This window comes from Eurytemora carolleeae, unplaced genomic scaffold (genome assembly GCF_000591075.1).
Source record: "Eurytemora carolleeae unplaced genomic scaffold, Eaff_2.0 scaffold331, whole genome shotgun sequence".
In the NCBI taxonomy this organism is placed as follows: domain Eukaryota; kingdom Metazoa; phylum Arthropoda; class Copepoda; order Calanoida; family Temoridae; genus Eurytemora; species Eurytemora carolleeae.
Genome location: NW_019396227.1, coordinates 33750 through 46791, shown reverse-complemented (window position 1 = coordinate 46791; position 13042 = coordinate 33750). Strand labels below are relative to the sequence as shown.

Here is a 13042-nt window from a genome sequence, read left to right as displayed (position 1 = left end):
GAATTTCTTCAGATACCTTCTAGGACGTTTTCCAAGGTCAGTTTTCAAAGTATTTACACAGTACACATTGTAGGTAAGCTGGGCGTGTAGCATGGATCACCCTGACTGCTTGAATCAAGCCAAATCAAAGTTTGGAGACTGGATGAAGACTGCTAACCCGGATTCAGAAGGAAGCAATCCGTAAGTGTCAGGAAATAGGAATAAAGGGAAAGGAAATGGCACTGGTATGGCATGAGAAAGCCAGTCCCATTGCTTTGCAGACCAGTACGGTAACCTTACACACACTCTTCTAGTACAGACACACAACATGACTATAGTCAAGGAAATTGTAGAACAATGTCGTCAATTATAAATAAACTTGAATAACGAGTAGTTTATTGTAAACTTTAATCAAATTATATTCTTTGCATGAAAATTTGGCTTTATAGTGTTGACTTAAATATGTAAATAATATATTACATGCATATTAAACATATTTTTAGTTAAACAATTAACAATAAAAAAATGTACTCTCCTAGACTGTACAAATACCGAGATTCTTACGTACTGTATAAACCTACAGTACACACCTTTGGTACGGTAAACTGACACACACTCTTTTGGTACAGACAAACATACATGAGGTTTCCGTCCACTGGTAAGTGTCACCCGGATGCGTACCCAGTAAAGTTTTTAACTCTCTCTATACGTAACTACTTTGGTCTTCTGCCTCAGGGTTATTGTAACGAAATACTTATATATCTTGGAAAGACAACATCTAGTGTCCTTTCTGTTATGTTAATTAATCCATGTCTAACCTATCTCAGTAAATGCAGACACAGAAACCAAAGTTTTTGATTTCTGATCATAAATTTTCCTTAAACAAGAAGTCTAAATTATGAGAAATGCAGACACAGAGAAAAGATCCCAGTACATATATATGTATATATATATATATATTTATATAAATTTTCTAGAATTGATGTAAACCTGAAGTCTGAAACCTACTGTCATGGAATATCCGCTGGAACTGAGAAGGAATGGGACTTTGCTTGGAACAGGTTTATTTTAACTTATGTTAATAAATAAATTTATTTATTATTTAAACTTTAAACTAAAGATACTATTATTATTGTATATTTTATTCCAATTGATAAAAAACATTGCCGAATATAAAGTGTATGTGAACCCGGCTAGATGGTATGCGGGACTGAAATATATTCTCCAACCCCTTCTTTAAGTACAGTTAAGATATTCTTCCTGGGTCTAACTCGCTTCCTCATCATCTACGCATTATTGAACTTGGTTCATACAAATGTTATTTTAAACTTTTCCTTCTGCAGTCTAGTCAACATTGCATTTTGTTAGATATTAATTTTATAGTTTTCAAACCAAATCAAATTTAAACCAGAATATACAAAACACTTTGAAAAACAACATTTTGTCTCTGGATCAATATAATTGGATGTTAGATTTATTCAATTCAGAATAAAATTGTGCAACTATATAAAATAAGAACATATACTTTTATTCTATATTTTAAAAGTATTTTGATAAGTCAATATGAATTAATCTAAAATTCACTGTAATCATACAGTTACATATTTTCAAAAGATACAATTTGTTTTTATTGGATTTCACCAAATAGATTATCAAGTACAAGAATCTATTTGGATTTCACAATTCTAAATAACAATTTTCCAAATTGACTAAAATCTTTAAATATTTGAATTTTTATTATGATTTTATTTAAAGTTTTTTTATTCATTAGATTTTAATAATCTTTTTTATAATTAAAAGTTAGTTTTAAAATACCATTTAGTTTTTATCAAAGAGAATAGAAAATATATTAGAGTGGAATTTTGACAATCCCTCGGTATGAATTTCGTCAGTCCCTTTCAGCCTGAAAGGGAGTTCAAAGTGTACAAATCATGTAAATGTTCACATTTTATATGCAGTAGAGTACATTAATACAGTATGTTCCCTAAACTATCCATTTCAATTTCGAATTTTTAAAGCTGTTAAATAAACTTAATAAAATGAATTAGGTGAATAAAAAACATTATTTGATTTATAGTTATAACGGAAAATTATCGTTTGTAAATTGAAAGGCATAGAGTCTAAGTGAAATGATCATTGGTCAATTATGAAACCAGCCTATTTCAAAATTTGGTTTTCTTTTAATGTTAATTTTAGATTTTCTATAAAATGATATTCCAGGGCGCAAAAGTTTATATGGTACAAATATCTCAAGTACACCTGCAGTATGGAAACAGTACAACAAAATGGCCGTTTTGCACTTTTTTCTAGTAAATTCCAATCTAATATATATTCTTTTCTCTTTGCTTTTTATATACTACGATGTAAAGATAAAATTCAGGGGCGAAAAGTTCAAAACTGTGTTAATACAGCCCAGTCCCGACACTGGTTGTCAGGTTTTGGTCCAATCATGGTTTGCAACTGTCCTCCCCTGAGTTTTATCTTCTGTATAAAATAAATTGTGAAAATCTTCTGTAATGTGTCCAAAAATGAGAATCTTAGCAGTAAACTAAGAATCTATAAAATGAGACTGCAAAGAATAAATAAAATCTGCACAGCAATTTCTAACGTCTAACTTCACCAAGGTTTTATAATAGGGTTGGTTACTCTCGATGCGCTCAAATGTATTGAAAATGTCGTCTCAGAAGATAGATAGATAAAACCTCAAATGACGTCACTCTCGCCCAGGCCCGTAGCTAGGAATTTTACAACAGGGGGGCACAAAAGTAATAATAGGCGAGATAATTAAGTAAAGAGCTCGGTGCAGGCGAAAAATTAGTTTTACTACAGTGAAACCCTTAACTACGAATACATCGAAAGAATTTATCAAATGTCGTCTTGACAATTTTTTAATGAGTTTTATACTTTATTACGTAAATTTCAGTATTTGTGAAATTAAATAAATAGCCATGAATATGCGGGAACAGTTTAAAAGAGTTCCATATAATCATTTAATTAAAAAAACTAAATATCTGCAACATTCCATTATCAGAAAGTGAAGAATACGACATTTGATAAATTCTTTCGATGTATTCGTTATTAAGGGTTTCACTGTAGTAAAACTTAAAAAGGGTCAAAATTAATGAATGAAGACTAAAAAACTAGATTTTTAACTCATCACACATTAAAGTTTTTTAAGACAGATATTTTGCCTGTTTTCTTTCCCTTCAGCATTGCATCAAAACAAGAAAGAAACTGGGGGTAATTAAGATGTAGAGATTTGAGTTATACTATAAATAACTGTACTATATTTTTGAAACACGAATTGCCATGCTATACTTATTTCTAATACAGAGAAAGTAAAGTCTGTAAATGCCTGTAAAGATCAAGAAAGTACCTTCAGTTTTCTCAAAACTAAAATTCGAAAAATACTCCCCTGCAAGCTTGAGGATTAGTACAATCAGCTTCTCCTAAACTTGGCCATATTTTGCATATAACTTAAAAAATTTAAATCCATCATTTAACAAGACAGTGTCCGAATTGAATGAATTTAAGCCACGTCTCAAATCCCCCCAAAATCGGTATTAATTGACCGCCGGATAAAATCTTGAAAAATTTAATACAAATTTAAGTGGAACCAACCATATTTGAGCCGCGGATTAAATTAAACCGCGTCTCAAATTCTTTAAAACGGCTTCAAGGTGGAAATAAAACTTTTTAGATAAATTAATTCAGAAAGCACTAATTTTTTCTTTAATTTGATGAAAAAATAATCCTTTTCATCTAATATTTGTAACAAAATTTTCTCCCCTTATTTCTTCTTTTCTTTCATTTTTCGTTTCCTTCTTTTCATTTTTTCATTTTCTTCTTTTTTGTTTCAGAAAGTGTGCCCCCCATGTGCCCCCCCCCTTCGGGAGTAAAGGGGGGACACATGCCCTCGTTCCCACCTAGCTACCGGCCTGCTCTCACCATTAAATTCAGTGACGTTGTATGAGGTTTTTATTTCTCTATCTTAGAAGACGACATTTTCCGTGCAATGGAGCGCATGGAGAGTAAGAAAAACAAGTTACCAACCTTATTATACAACCTTGAACTTGATTGATCAATCTTATTCAATCAATCAGAATATACATTTTTACATTTAGATATACAAGTTCCATTGTACATTTAGATATACAAGTTCCATTGTACATTTAGATATACAAGTTCCAATTTACATTTAGATATACATTTAGATATACAAGTTCCAATTTACATTTAGATATACAAGTTCCAATTTATATTTAGATATACATTTAGATATACAAGTTCCAATGTACATTTAGATATACAAGTTCCAATGTACATCTCGATATACATGTTCCAATGTACAAGTTCCAATGTACATTTAGATATACAAGTTCCAATGTACATTTAGATATACATGTTCCAATGTACAAGTTCCAATGTACATTTAGATATACATGTTCCAATGTACAAGTTCCAATGTACATTTAGATATACCAGTTCCAATGTACATTTAGATATACAAGTTCCAATGTTGCCTCTGAGAAAGCAACTTTACTCTCGGCTCTGACGTGTACTAAGGAAATATGGCTTCTAAACAGGTTATGTATTGTTTGTACAGATTGTACATGTTAAAGAGATTATAGTGCGTGAAATTCTGTGTCTCAGGATCATCTTCAAGCAAGAAAAAATATGGCATAATGTATTTTAAAAGTCTATACTTAAATGGGGTTTTTTTTTCATTCGTAATTAAAAAGCTAAAAATTTTGCGGATTTTTCTGTTGACAATGATGGATTTCTTAAATTTTAAAAAATCAATTTAAAAAAAAAATAATTTCAACTGTCTTTAAATCACTAACAAGCCAAATTTATAAAAAAAATAAATGAAGGTTTTTGAATAATTTCATTAAAATCCAACAAAAAACCTTGAACAAAACAACCAGTTGCAGTTGGCCCCGCAAATTTGTTCAGATTTGCAAATGCAAAATGGAAATTCTATCATATTTATAAAGTTTTTATATTGACATGAATCAAGAAGCAAGAAAGTTATTACTTAAAGGGCAAACGTTACCAACTTTAGAAGCCAAACGATTACAGCGACTTTGGGGCTTTACTAACTTTTAAGTTTTCCCAAAAATCGTTATCAACCCCTCCGCCTAAAAGTCGCTGTAATCGTTTGACATCTCAATTTTTAAGTGTCTCGATTTTAGGGAAAACTTAAAAGTCTATTGAATTCAAATCAATCGTAATCAATCTGATTATTTATAAAAACTACAATTCCCAATAATTTACAGATTTCTCGACTTAACGATTCCTTTAATTTAAAGGTTTTTCAGCATAATTATACGGCTCTTTAAACTACAGGTTTCTCAACAAAACATCCCTTTAAATTACAGGTTTTTGAACTTAACAATCCCTTTTTAATTATAGATTTCTCAACATGTCTCTGACCCCTGACAGCGGGGTAAGAAAACAGGATGGAGCGAAAGTCATAGGAAATCATTTTAACTGAAATTAATTTTCCATTTTTATTTAATAATTTAAAAATCAGCTGATAAACTGTTTTCAAACACTTTTTTAATTGAATAGATCTTTTTTTTTGAAAGGGAATTGGTCTTGATCCAGTTGATTAAAATGGGTCGGTTTAACTGTCAAGGCTTTTTTCAAACTGCTGTTTAAAATGGTTTGGTTATGAAATTTTTCCAGAATTGACTGTTTTTTTCAAACTATGATTTGTTCTTAAATCAGCTGTTTAAAATGGCTTGGTCTAAAATCTGCTGATTTTAAACTGATTTGGTCTTGAATTAATTGTTTAAAATAGTTTGATCTTCAACCAGCTCTTTTAAAATTGATTTGGTCTTAAATCAGCTGTTTCAAATAGTTTAGTCTTAAAACAGCTGTTTTTACACTGATTTAGCATTAAATTAACTGTTTAAAATTGTTTAGTTTGGTCTTAAATCAGCCGTTTAAAATGGTTTGGTCTCTAATCATCTGTCTTTAAACTGGTTTGGTCTTGAATTAACTGTTCAAAATGGTTTGGTTTGGTCTTGAATCAGCTGTTTAAAATGGTTTGGTTTGGACTAGGTGGAATAGCATCAAACACTGTAGGACGCTACCTCACATTCGACTTTATTCGTGAGCAGTGGAAAACAATCCAAGAATAGTAAGTTTTCATTCATTTGGGAAAATTAAAAATTTGGGGCAATTATGAAAATAGAAGAATTTTATTTTTATTTTTAAATCTCATTTCTTTGGTTTTCCTCTCACAATTTTTTCTTTTAATTGTAAGAAGAGTTTATTAAAACAATTAAATGTTCAATTGATTAATTAATATTATAATTTTTATGCATGAAATTAGAATTGCAAAGGAATACTTAATCATTCATAATGTAATGTGACTATATAGATATTAACATATTATTAACATATTTTATATACAGGGATACCCACAAAATATGAGACTTCAGAGACAATTGTGCAGAATTCGTTTAGTCTGTTTTCTTACATCCAATCCAGGGGTCGTTGTAGGCCAATAATTGGCTTACTTCTGTGCTTAATCATTTAGTCAACCATCAAAATACTTAATTGAATTTGAGATCAAAAATAAAGCTTCAAATTGTCAAATAACTATAGTTTTGGGTCGTCTTTACGGTCTCATCCTTTATGGGTAACCCTGTACATTCTTATAATTTCAAATATCGAAATTTTAAGGTCACTTACAAAGCTAGGTTTGTTTAAATCAAATGTCAGTTGGCGGTATCATCAAATTTTACTTGATTAATCATTTTTTATAAAAGATATTTTATTTAATATTTTACTGTATTTACTGTATTTTTGGTTTCACCTTTATGATTTTATATATTCTTTTCATTTTAATATATCTATTGTTATATTTGAAAGGATACCCACAAATTGTTTGGACGGTGAAAGTAACCATATTAGATTTGGTCTTGGAATACAAATAGCAGAATAAAATAATACAACATGTTGCTTGGTATTAAAGGTTTAGTTGTGCATAGGATTTCCAAATATAGGTGTTGGTTTTGTTGGGGTTTTCTAGGTGTTTCTAGGATTGCAAGATGTGTTATTTAGTTAGGGTTTATTTGGTGTATTTTATAGTTGGGGATTACTAGGTATAGTTTATAGTTTAGGGTTTCTAGGTGTATTATATATTTAGTGATTACTAGGTATATTCTATAGTTTAGGGTTTCTAGGTGTATTTTATAGTTGGGATTACTAGGTATATTTTATAGTTTAGGGTTTGCTAGGTGTATTTTATAGTTGGGGATTACTAGGTATATTTGATAGTTAAGGGTTTGCCAGGTGTATTTTATAGTTGGGGATTACTAGGTGTATTTGATAGTTTAGGGTTTGCTAGCTGTATTTTATAGTTTAGGGTTTGCTAGCTGAATTTTATAGTTTAGGGTTTGATAGGTGTATTATTTAGTTGGGGATTACTTGGTATATTTGATAGTTTAGGGTTTGCTAGCTGTATTTTATAGTTTAGGGTTTGCTAGGTGTATTATTTAGTTGGGGATTACAAGGTATATTTGATGGTTTAAAGTTTGCTTGGTGTATTATTTAGTAGGGGATTACTAGGTATATTTTATAGTTTAGGGTTTGCTAGGTGTATTTTATAGTTGGGGATTACTAGGTATATTTTATAGTTTAGGGTTTGCTAGGTGTATTATTTAGTTGGGGATCAGCGAGCTTCACAATGCCTGGAATAATGCAAAGAGCTTTGTCAGGGCGGAATACAGAGTTTGAACTGGAGGAGGCAAGTTTCATCTTGTGAAACAAATTAAACCCTGCACGGACCAACCCTGTTCTATCCTTGCATGCAACCTATACACATAATTTAGGAGATACTGTACAGTTTATAATTGCACTAATACTGTATACTGAACAGCATTAAACACTGCTCAGCAATGTGCATTGAACACTTTAACTGTTCACTTTGCACTGTACACTGTACAATTTGCACTGTACCCTCTACACTGTGCACTGTAAACTGTACACTGTACACTGTACACTGTACACTGTACACTGTACACTGTACACTGTACACTGTACACTGTACACTGTACACTGTACACTGTACACTGTACACTGTACACTGTACACTGTACACTGTACTCTGTACCACTAATCTTCACCCCTTTACAGTTTTTCAGGGTTTTCCTCGTTTTCTCGAGTTTATGCCAGGCTCGCTAACAGTTTTACAACAGAATTTGAATTAAGCGAGGTAGAATTTTTCTATATAAAAATTGATTGGTAAATCAAATACAATGATTATTTTACTATCTACGCTTTAGAATGTAAAAATTAATTTACAAATTTTCAAATTCTATTTATCCTTTTTGACATAAACATTGAATTAAAATAAAAGTATAAAGACCTGATCTTATCATTGTTTGTCCTTCAGTCAAAATACAAATTGCACAAACAATTCTTTTATTTCACTTTATTTTAAAAGAAACTGAGTTCTTTCCACAAACTATTGCCTACATCTTTGCAACCTGATGGAAAACTTTAATATTTTTAAATTAAGACTAAATATTTGATCCAACAGAATTCAAAGTTTGCAATATCAAAGATCATTGGTTTGCAAAGATATAAGGATTATAAACATTTGAAAACTATTTGAAGAAAATCTATTTGAAGAAAATCTATTTGAAAAAAGTTTTCTTTCAAACATAACGTCGGGGTTTCTGATAACAATGAACATATAACTCGATTATATTAAAATATCAAGAATTCTACAAAATGTAGAAAAACGTGCATTTCTGATATAATTTTTTAATATATATTAACAATATTTTATAAGTAATTAGCAGATGTAAATATTTTGATATTTCTACATTTCTTGTTTTCAATTTTCTTCTTGTTGGTACATCTTCTATCATGTTCGGCTAATTTGGAAAAAACGGTTTTTTTTATGGGACATCCTGAGCTAAAAACTTTAGAATGGTGGATATTGAGATTAATGCGTGATCCTCTCTTTTTCTTAATCTCTAGACTAATCTAATCTTGTACTTGTATCCAGAAAAGTGTATAAAATTCAACCAATCAGAGTCGCGTATAAGAAGCCGGTAAATTTGAAATTTTGCGCGCCATTTAAGATTATATACAGAAACGGGAAGCTCTCTCTAAATTTAAAAAACAGGTTTTTGATTTTTCTTTACTATATACAAGATATCTCATTCTAAAGTTTTCAGCTCTGGTCTGATATAAATATTATACTGAATTAACTTCCATAAAAAAAATCTTTAATACTTATTTTCTCAATTTGCCAAAAAATAAAAGAGAGAGCCTGTTTTGCGCCGTCTACGTGTAACTTCTTTGGGCTTCTGCCTCAGAATTATTGTGAACGAAACACACATAAATCTTGAAAAGACGACATCTTGTGTCCTATCTTTTTTTTTAATTAATCTATGGACACAACGGTAAATTGGGCATTGTTATCTTTGCATGGAGGATCGCTTGAAATCACGCTTACAGTCCCTTTATGTTTTAAACTAATCTCCTTGTATTTTAATGACTCTATCATTCGGTAACATTTTACACAGCGCACAAGGTTCGCACATCTGATAGTTTTTTTTTTGTGGTTTTTTTTTACTTTTTCAAGAGTTTTGATCATTCAATAAACAGAAGAATTCCAAAAGATGCAACCAATTCTTGAAAATGAATACTGTGTGTGAATACTGTCATTATTATTTTTATCATATAAAACAAACACATAAAAAAATACAATTGGAAAAAAATTATAAAACAATTATTATTTGAATTAAAGTAGATAATAGATTACACAAAAGCTTCATAATTTTCTAAATTGTTAATTCTAAACTTTTTGCTATATTTGATATATTTCAAAATTATAACTTGGAAAGAAAATATAGGCTAAAAACAAACTAAAAACCTTTCGTTAATTTTCCCACTATTTTTGTAAAAAAAACATTTTGCATACTAGACGATTGTATTAATATAATGAAGACGACTTTCGATTTCAATGTTGATTTATATCAAGCTTTTAAACAGCAAGTTATTGCTCATCACTAATCATAATTCATAATTTAAAATTTGAGCTCAGCTTGTTGTTTAGTTGAATGAGTGTAAGACAAGCATGTAAACGAGTTTGTTGTTTAGTTGAATGTGTTTAAGACGAAGCATATAAACGAGCATGTTGTTTAGTTGAATGAGTTTAAGAAAAAGCATATAAACGATCTTGTTGTTTAGTTGAATGAGTTTAAGAAAAAGCATATAAACGATCTTGCTGTTAGTTGAATGAGTTTAAGACAAAGAATATAAACGATCTTGTTGTTTAGTTGAATGTGCTTAAGACAAAGTATATAAACGTGCTTGTTGTTTAGTTGAATGTGCTTAAGACAAAGCATAAAAACGAGTTTGTTGTTTAGTTGAATGAGTTTAAGACAAAGCATATAAGCGATCTTGTTGTTTAGTTGAAATAGTTTAAGACAAAGCATATAAACAAGTTTAATGATTAGTTGAATGTGTTTACGACAAAGCATATAAACGAGCTTGTTGTTTAGTTGAATGAGTTTAAGACAAAGCATATAAACGATCTTGTTGTTTAGTTGAATGAGTTTAAGACAAAGCATATAAACGAGCTTGTTGTTTAGTTGAATGAGTTTAAGACTGAGCATATAAACTAGCTTGTTGTTTAGTTGAAATAGTTTAAGACAAAGCATATAAACAAGTTTAATGTTTAGTTGAATGTGTTTAAGACAAAGCATATAAACGAGCTTGTTGTTTAGTTGAATGAGTTTAAACAAAGCATATAAACTAGCTTGTTGTTTAGTTAAATTAGTTTAAGACAAATCATATAAACGAGTTTGTTGTTTAGTTGAATTAGTTTAAGACAAATCATATAAACGAGTTTGTTGTTTAGTTGAATGTGCTTAAGACAAAGCATATAAACGAGCTTGTTGTTTAGTTGAATGTGTTTAAGACAAAGCATATAAACGATCTTTTTGTTTAGTTGAATGTGTTTAAGACGAAGCATATAAACTAGCTTGTTTGTTAGTTGAATGTGTTTAAGACAAAGCATATAAACTAGCTTGTTGTTTAGTTCAATGTGTTTAAGACAAAGCATATAAACGATCTTTTTGTTTAGTTGAATGTGTTTAAGACCAAGCATATAAACGAGCTTGTTGTTTAGTTGAATGTGTTTAAGACAAAGCATATAAACTAGCTTGTTTAGTTGAATGAGTTTAAGACAAAGCAAATAAACAAGCTTGATGTTTAGTTGAATGAGTTTAAGACTGAGCATATAAACTAGCTTGTTGTTTAGTTGAATGAGTTTAAGACGAAGAATATAAACGAGCTTGTTGTTTAGTTGAATGAGTTTAAGACAAAGCATATAAACTAGCTTGTTGTTTAGTTGAATGAGTTTAAGACGAAGAATATAAACTAGCTTGTTGTTTAGTTGAATTAGTTTAAGACAAATCATGTAAATTAGTTTGTTGTTTAGATGAATGAGTTTAAAACAAAGCATATAAACGATCTTGTTGTTTAGTTGAATGAGTTTAAGAAAAAGCATTTAAACGAGCTTTTTGTTTAGTTGAATGAGTTTAAGACAAAGCATATAAACAAGCTTGTTGTTTAGTTGAATGAGTTTAAGACAAAGCATATAAACGAGCTGGCGACCTCTAGGCGGGCAGTTGACCAGGCTATAGAAGCGGCGCAGGTCAACATTGCCTGGATACAAAACAATTTACAGGTACAATCTAGGCACTACAAACTTATACATATGTACAGGGTCAAAGAAGCATCCTTATACAGAGCGTCGCATATCATATAAGATTATCTCCAAGCTTATTACCCCAAAATACGGACAAAATACTAGAAAAACCTAGTATTTTCTGCATGCAAAATTTTATATTTTTTAAAAATGATTCGTTATTTTTAGATTTTCTGATTTGTCCCGGAAATTACAATTTAAACCCAATCATGTGATGTGGGACAATCGGGACACCCTGTATGTCAAGAATTATATGTAGTCAATCCTTATTAAAGTGCTAATCCTGTGAGGGTAACCTTGTAACGTGGTTTGGGCTCCCTGCAAAATTCTAGAAGTCAATCAGCTAAATATTACAAGAACTTAGTGATCTTTCATTGTAAAGAGAAAAGAAGGCGACAATCATCTCACTATTTTCTGATTACTACTGTAACTATATATTTATAAAGTAGTAATCTCTGATTGTTTGTCCAATCATAACTCTTGAACCCCTTGACTGATTTGCTTGAATATCGAGGAACTTGGTAGAACTACGGGATTGGTCTCAACTTTTACAGGGAAAAAACGAAATTTACGAACAAGTGCGGGTAAACGGCGGGAGTAACTATAAATAACCTGGGCAATGCTGGGTTCCCGAGCTAGTATAGAATACTTCAATAAATGAATGAATAGCATTTAATATACTATATTGTAGGTTGTGTGGGACTGGTTGAAGAATTACAATATTAGTGGATAAAAGTCCAATTTCCTACAATAATACTTCCAATTTAATCCAATTCCTGAGAAAATCTTCACACTATCAGACTTAAAGGGAGTGTTCGCGAAAACTCGGTAAATTTGTATGGAAGCTTAGATCTTTGGTGTAAGACGCTTTTAACCATTTTCTCGTTATGGACGCAGCTGCACATAAAAGAAAAGTTAGTAGCAATCGATTTAGAATTTAATCTGACATAAACCTATATAAACCTATATAAACCTATATAAACCTATATAAACCTATATAAACCTATATAAACCTATATAAACCTATATAAACCTATATAAACCTTTATAAACCTATACCCATTTCATTGTTCGCGAAGACTCCCTTGAAGTATTGTACACAAAGTAATGTACATATGTACAGATATGGGTCCATGTATATATTAAAATGGAAGCCAAGATGTACAAAATCGTTTTAGATTTTATTTTCAAGAAATTATTATCCTAAAGCAATATTTTAAATATTATACATGTTTTGTTCATAAGTTAAAGGCATTAGGTGCGGTTTATTTAAATACAAACATATTTTTAATGCAAATAAATCGATATACTCTTGTT

The 13042-nt window shown here is 30.4% G+C and overlaps 1 protein-coding gene across 1 annotated transcript in view; it reads left to right on the top strand.

Moving 5' to 3' along the window:
• LOC111698732 (aminopeptidase N) overlaps positions 1-13042 on the top strand; it is a 47122-nt gene extending 34080 nt beyond the window's left edge. Inside the window, exons 27-34 of the mRNA XM_023469144.1 lie at positions 74-180; positions 957-1040; positions 4482-4565; positions 5395-5459; positions 6049-6127; positions 7660-7741; positions 11591-11704; positions 12417-13042. Of these exons, the coding sequence (XP_023324912.1) occupies positions 74-180; positions 957-1040; positions 4482-4565; positions 5395-5459; positions 6049-6127; positions 7660-7741; positions 11591-11704; positions 12417-12458 (657 nt within the window). The 3' untranslated portion in view covers positions 12459-13042. The remainder of the gene's footprint in view (positions 1-73; positions 181-956; positions 1041-4481; positions 4566-5394; positions 5460-6048; positions 6128-7659; positions 7742-11590; positions 11705-12416) is intronic.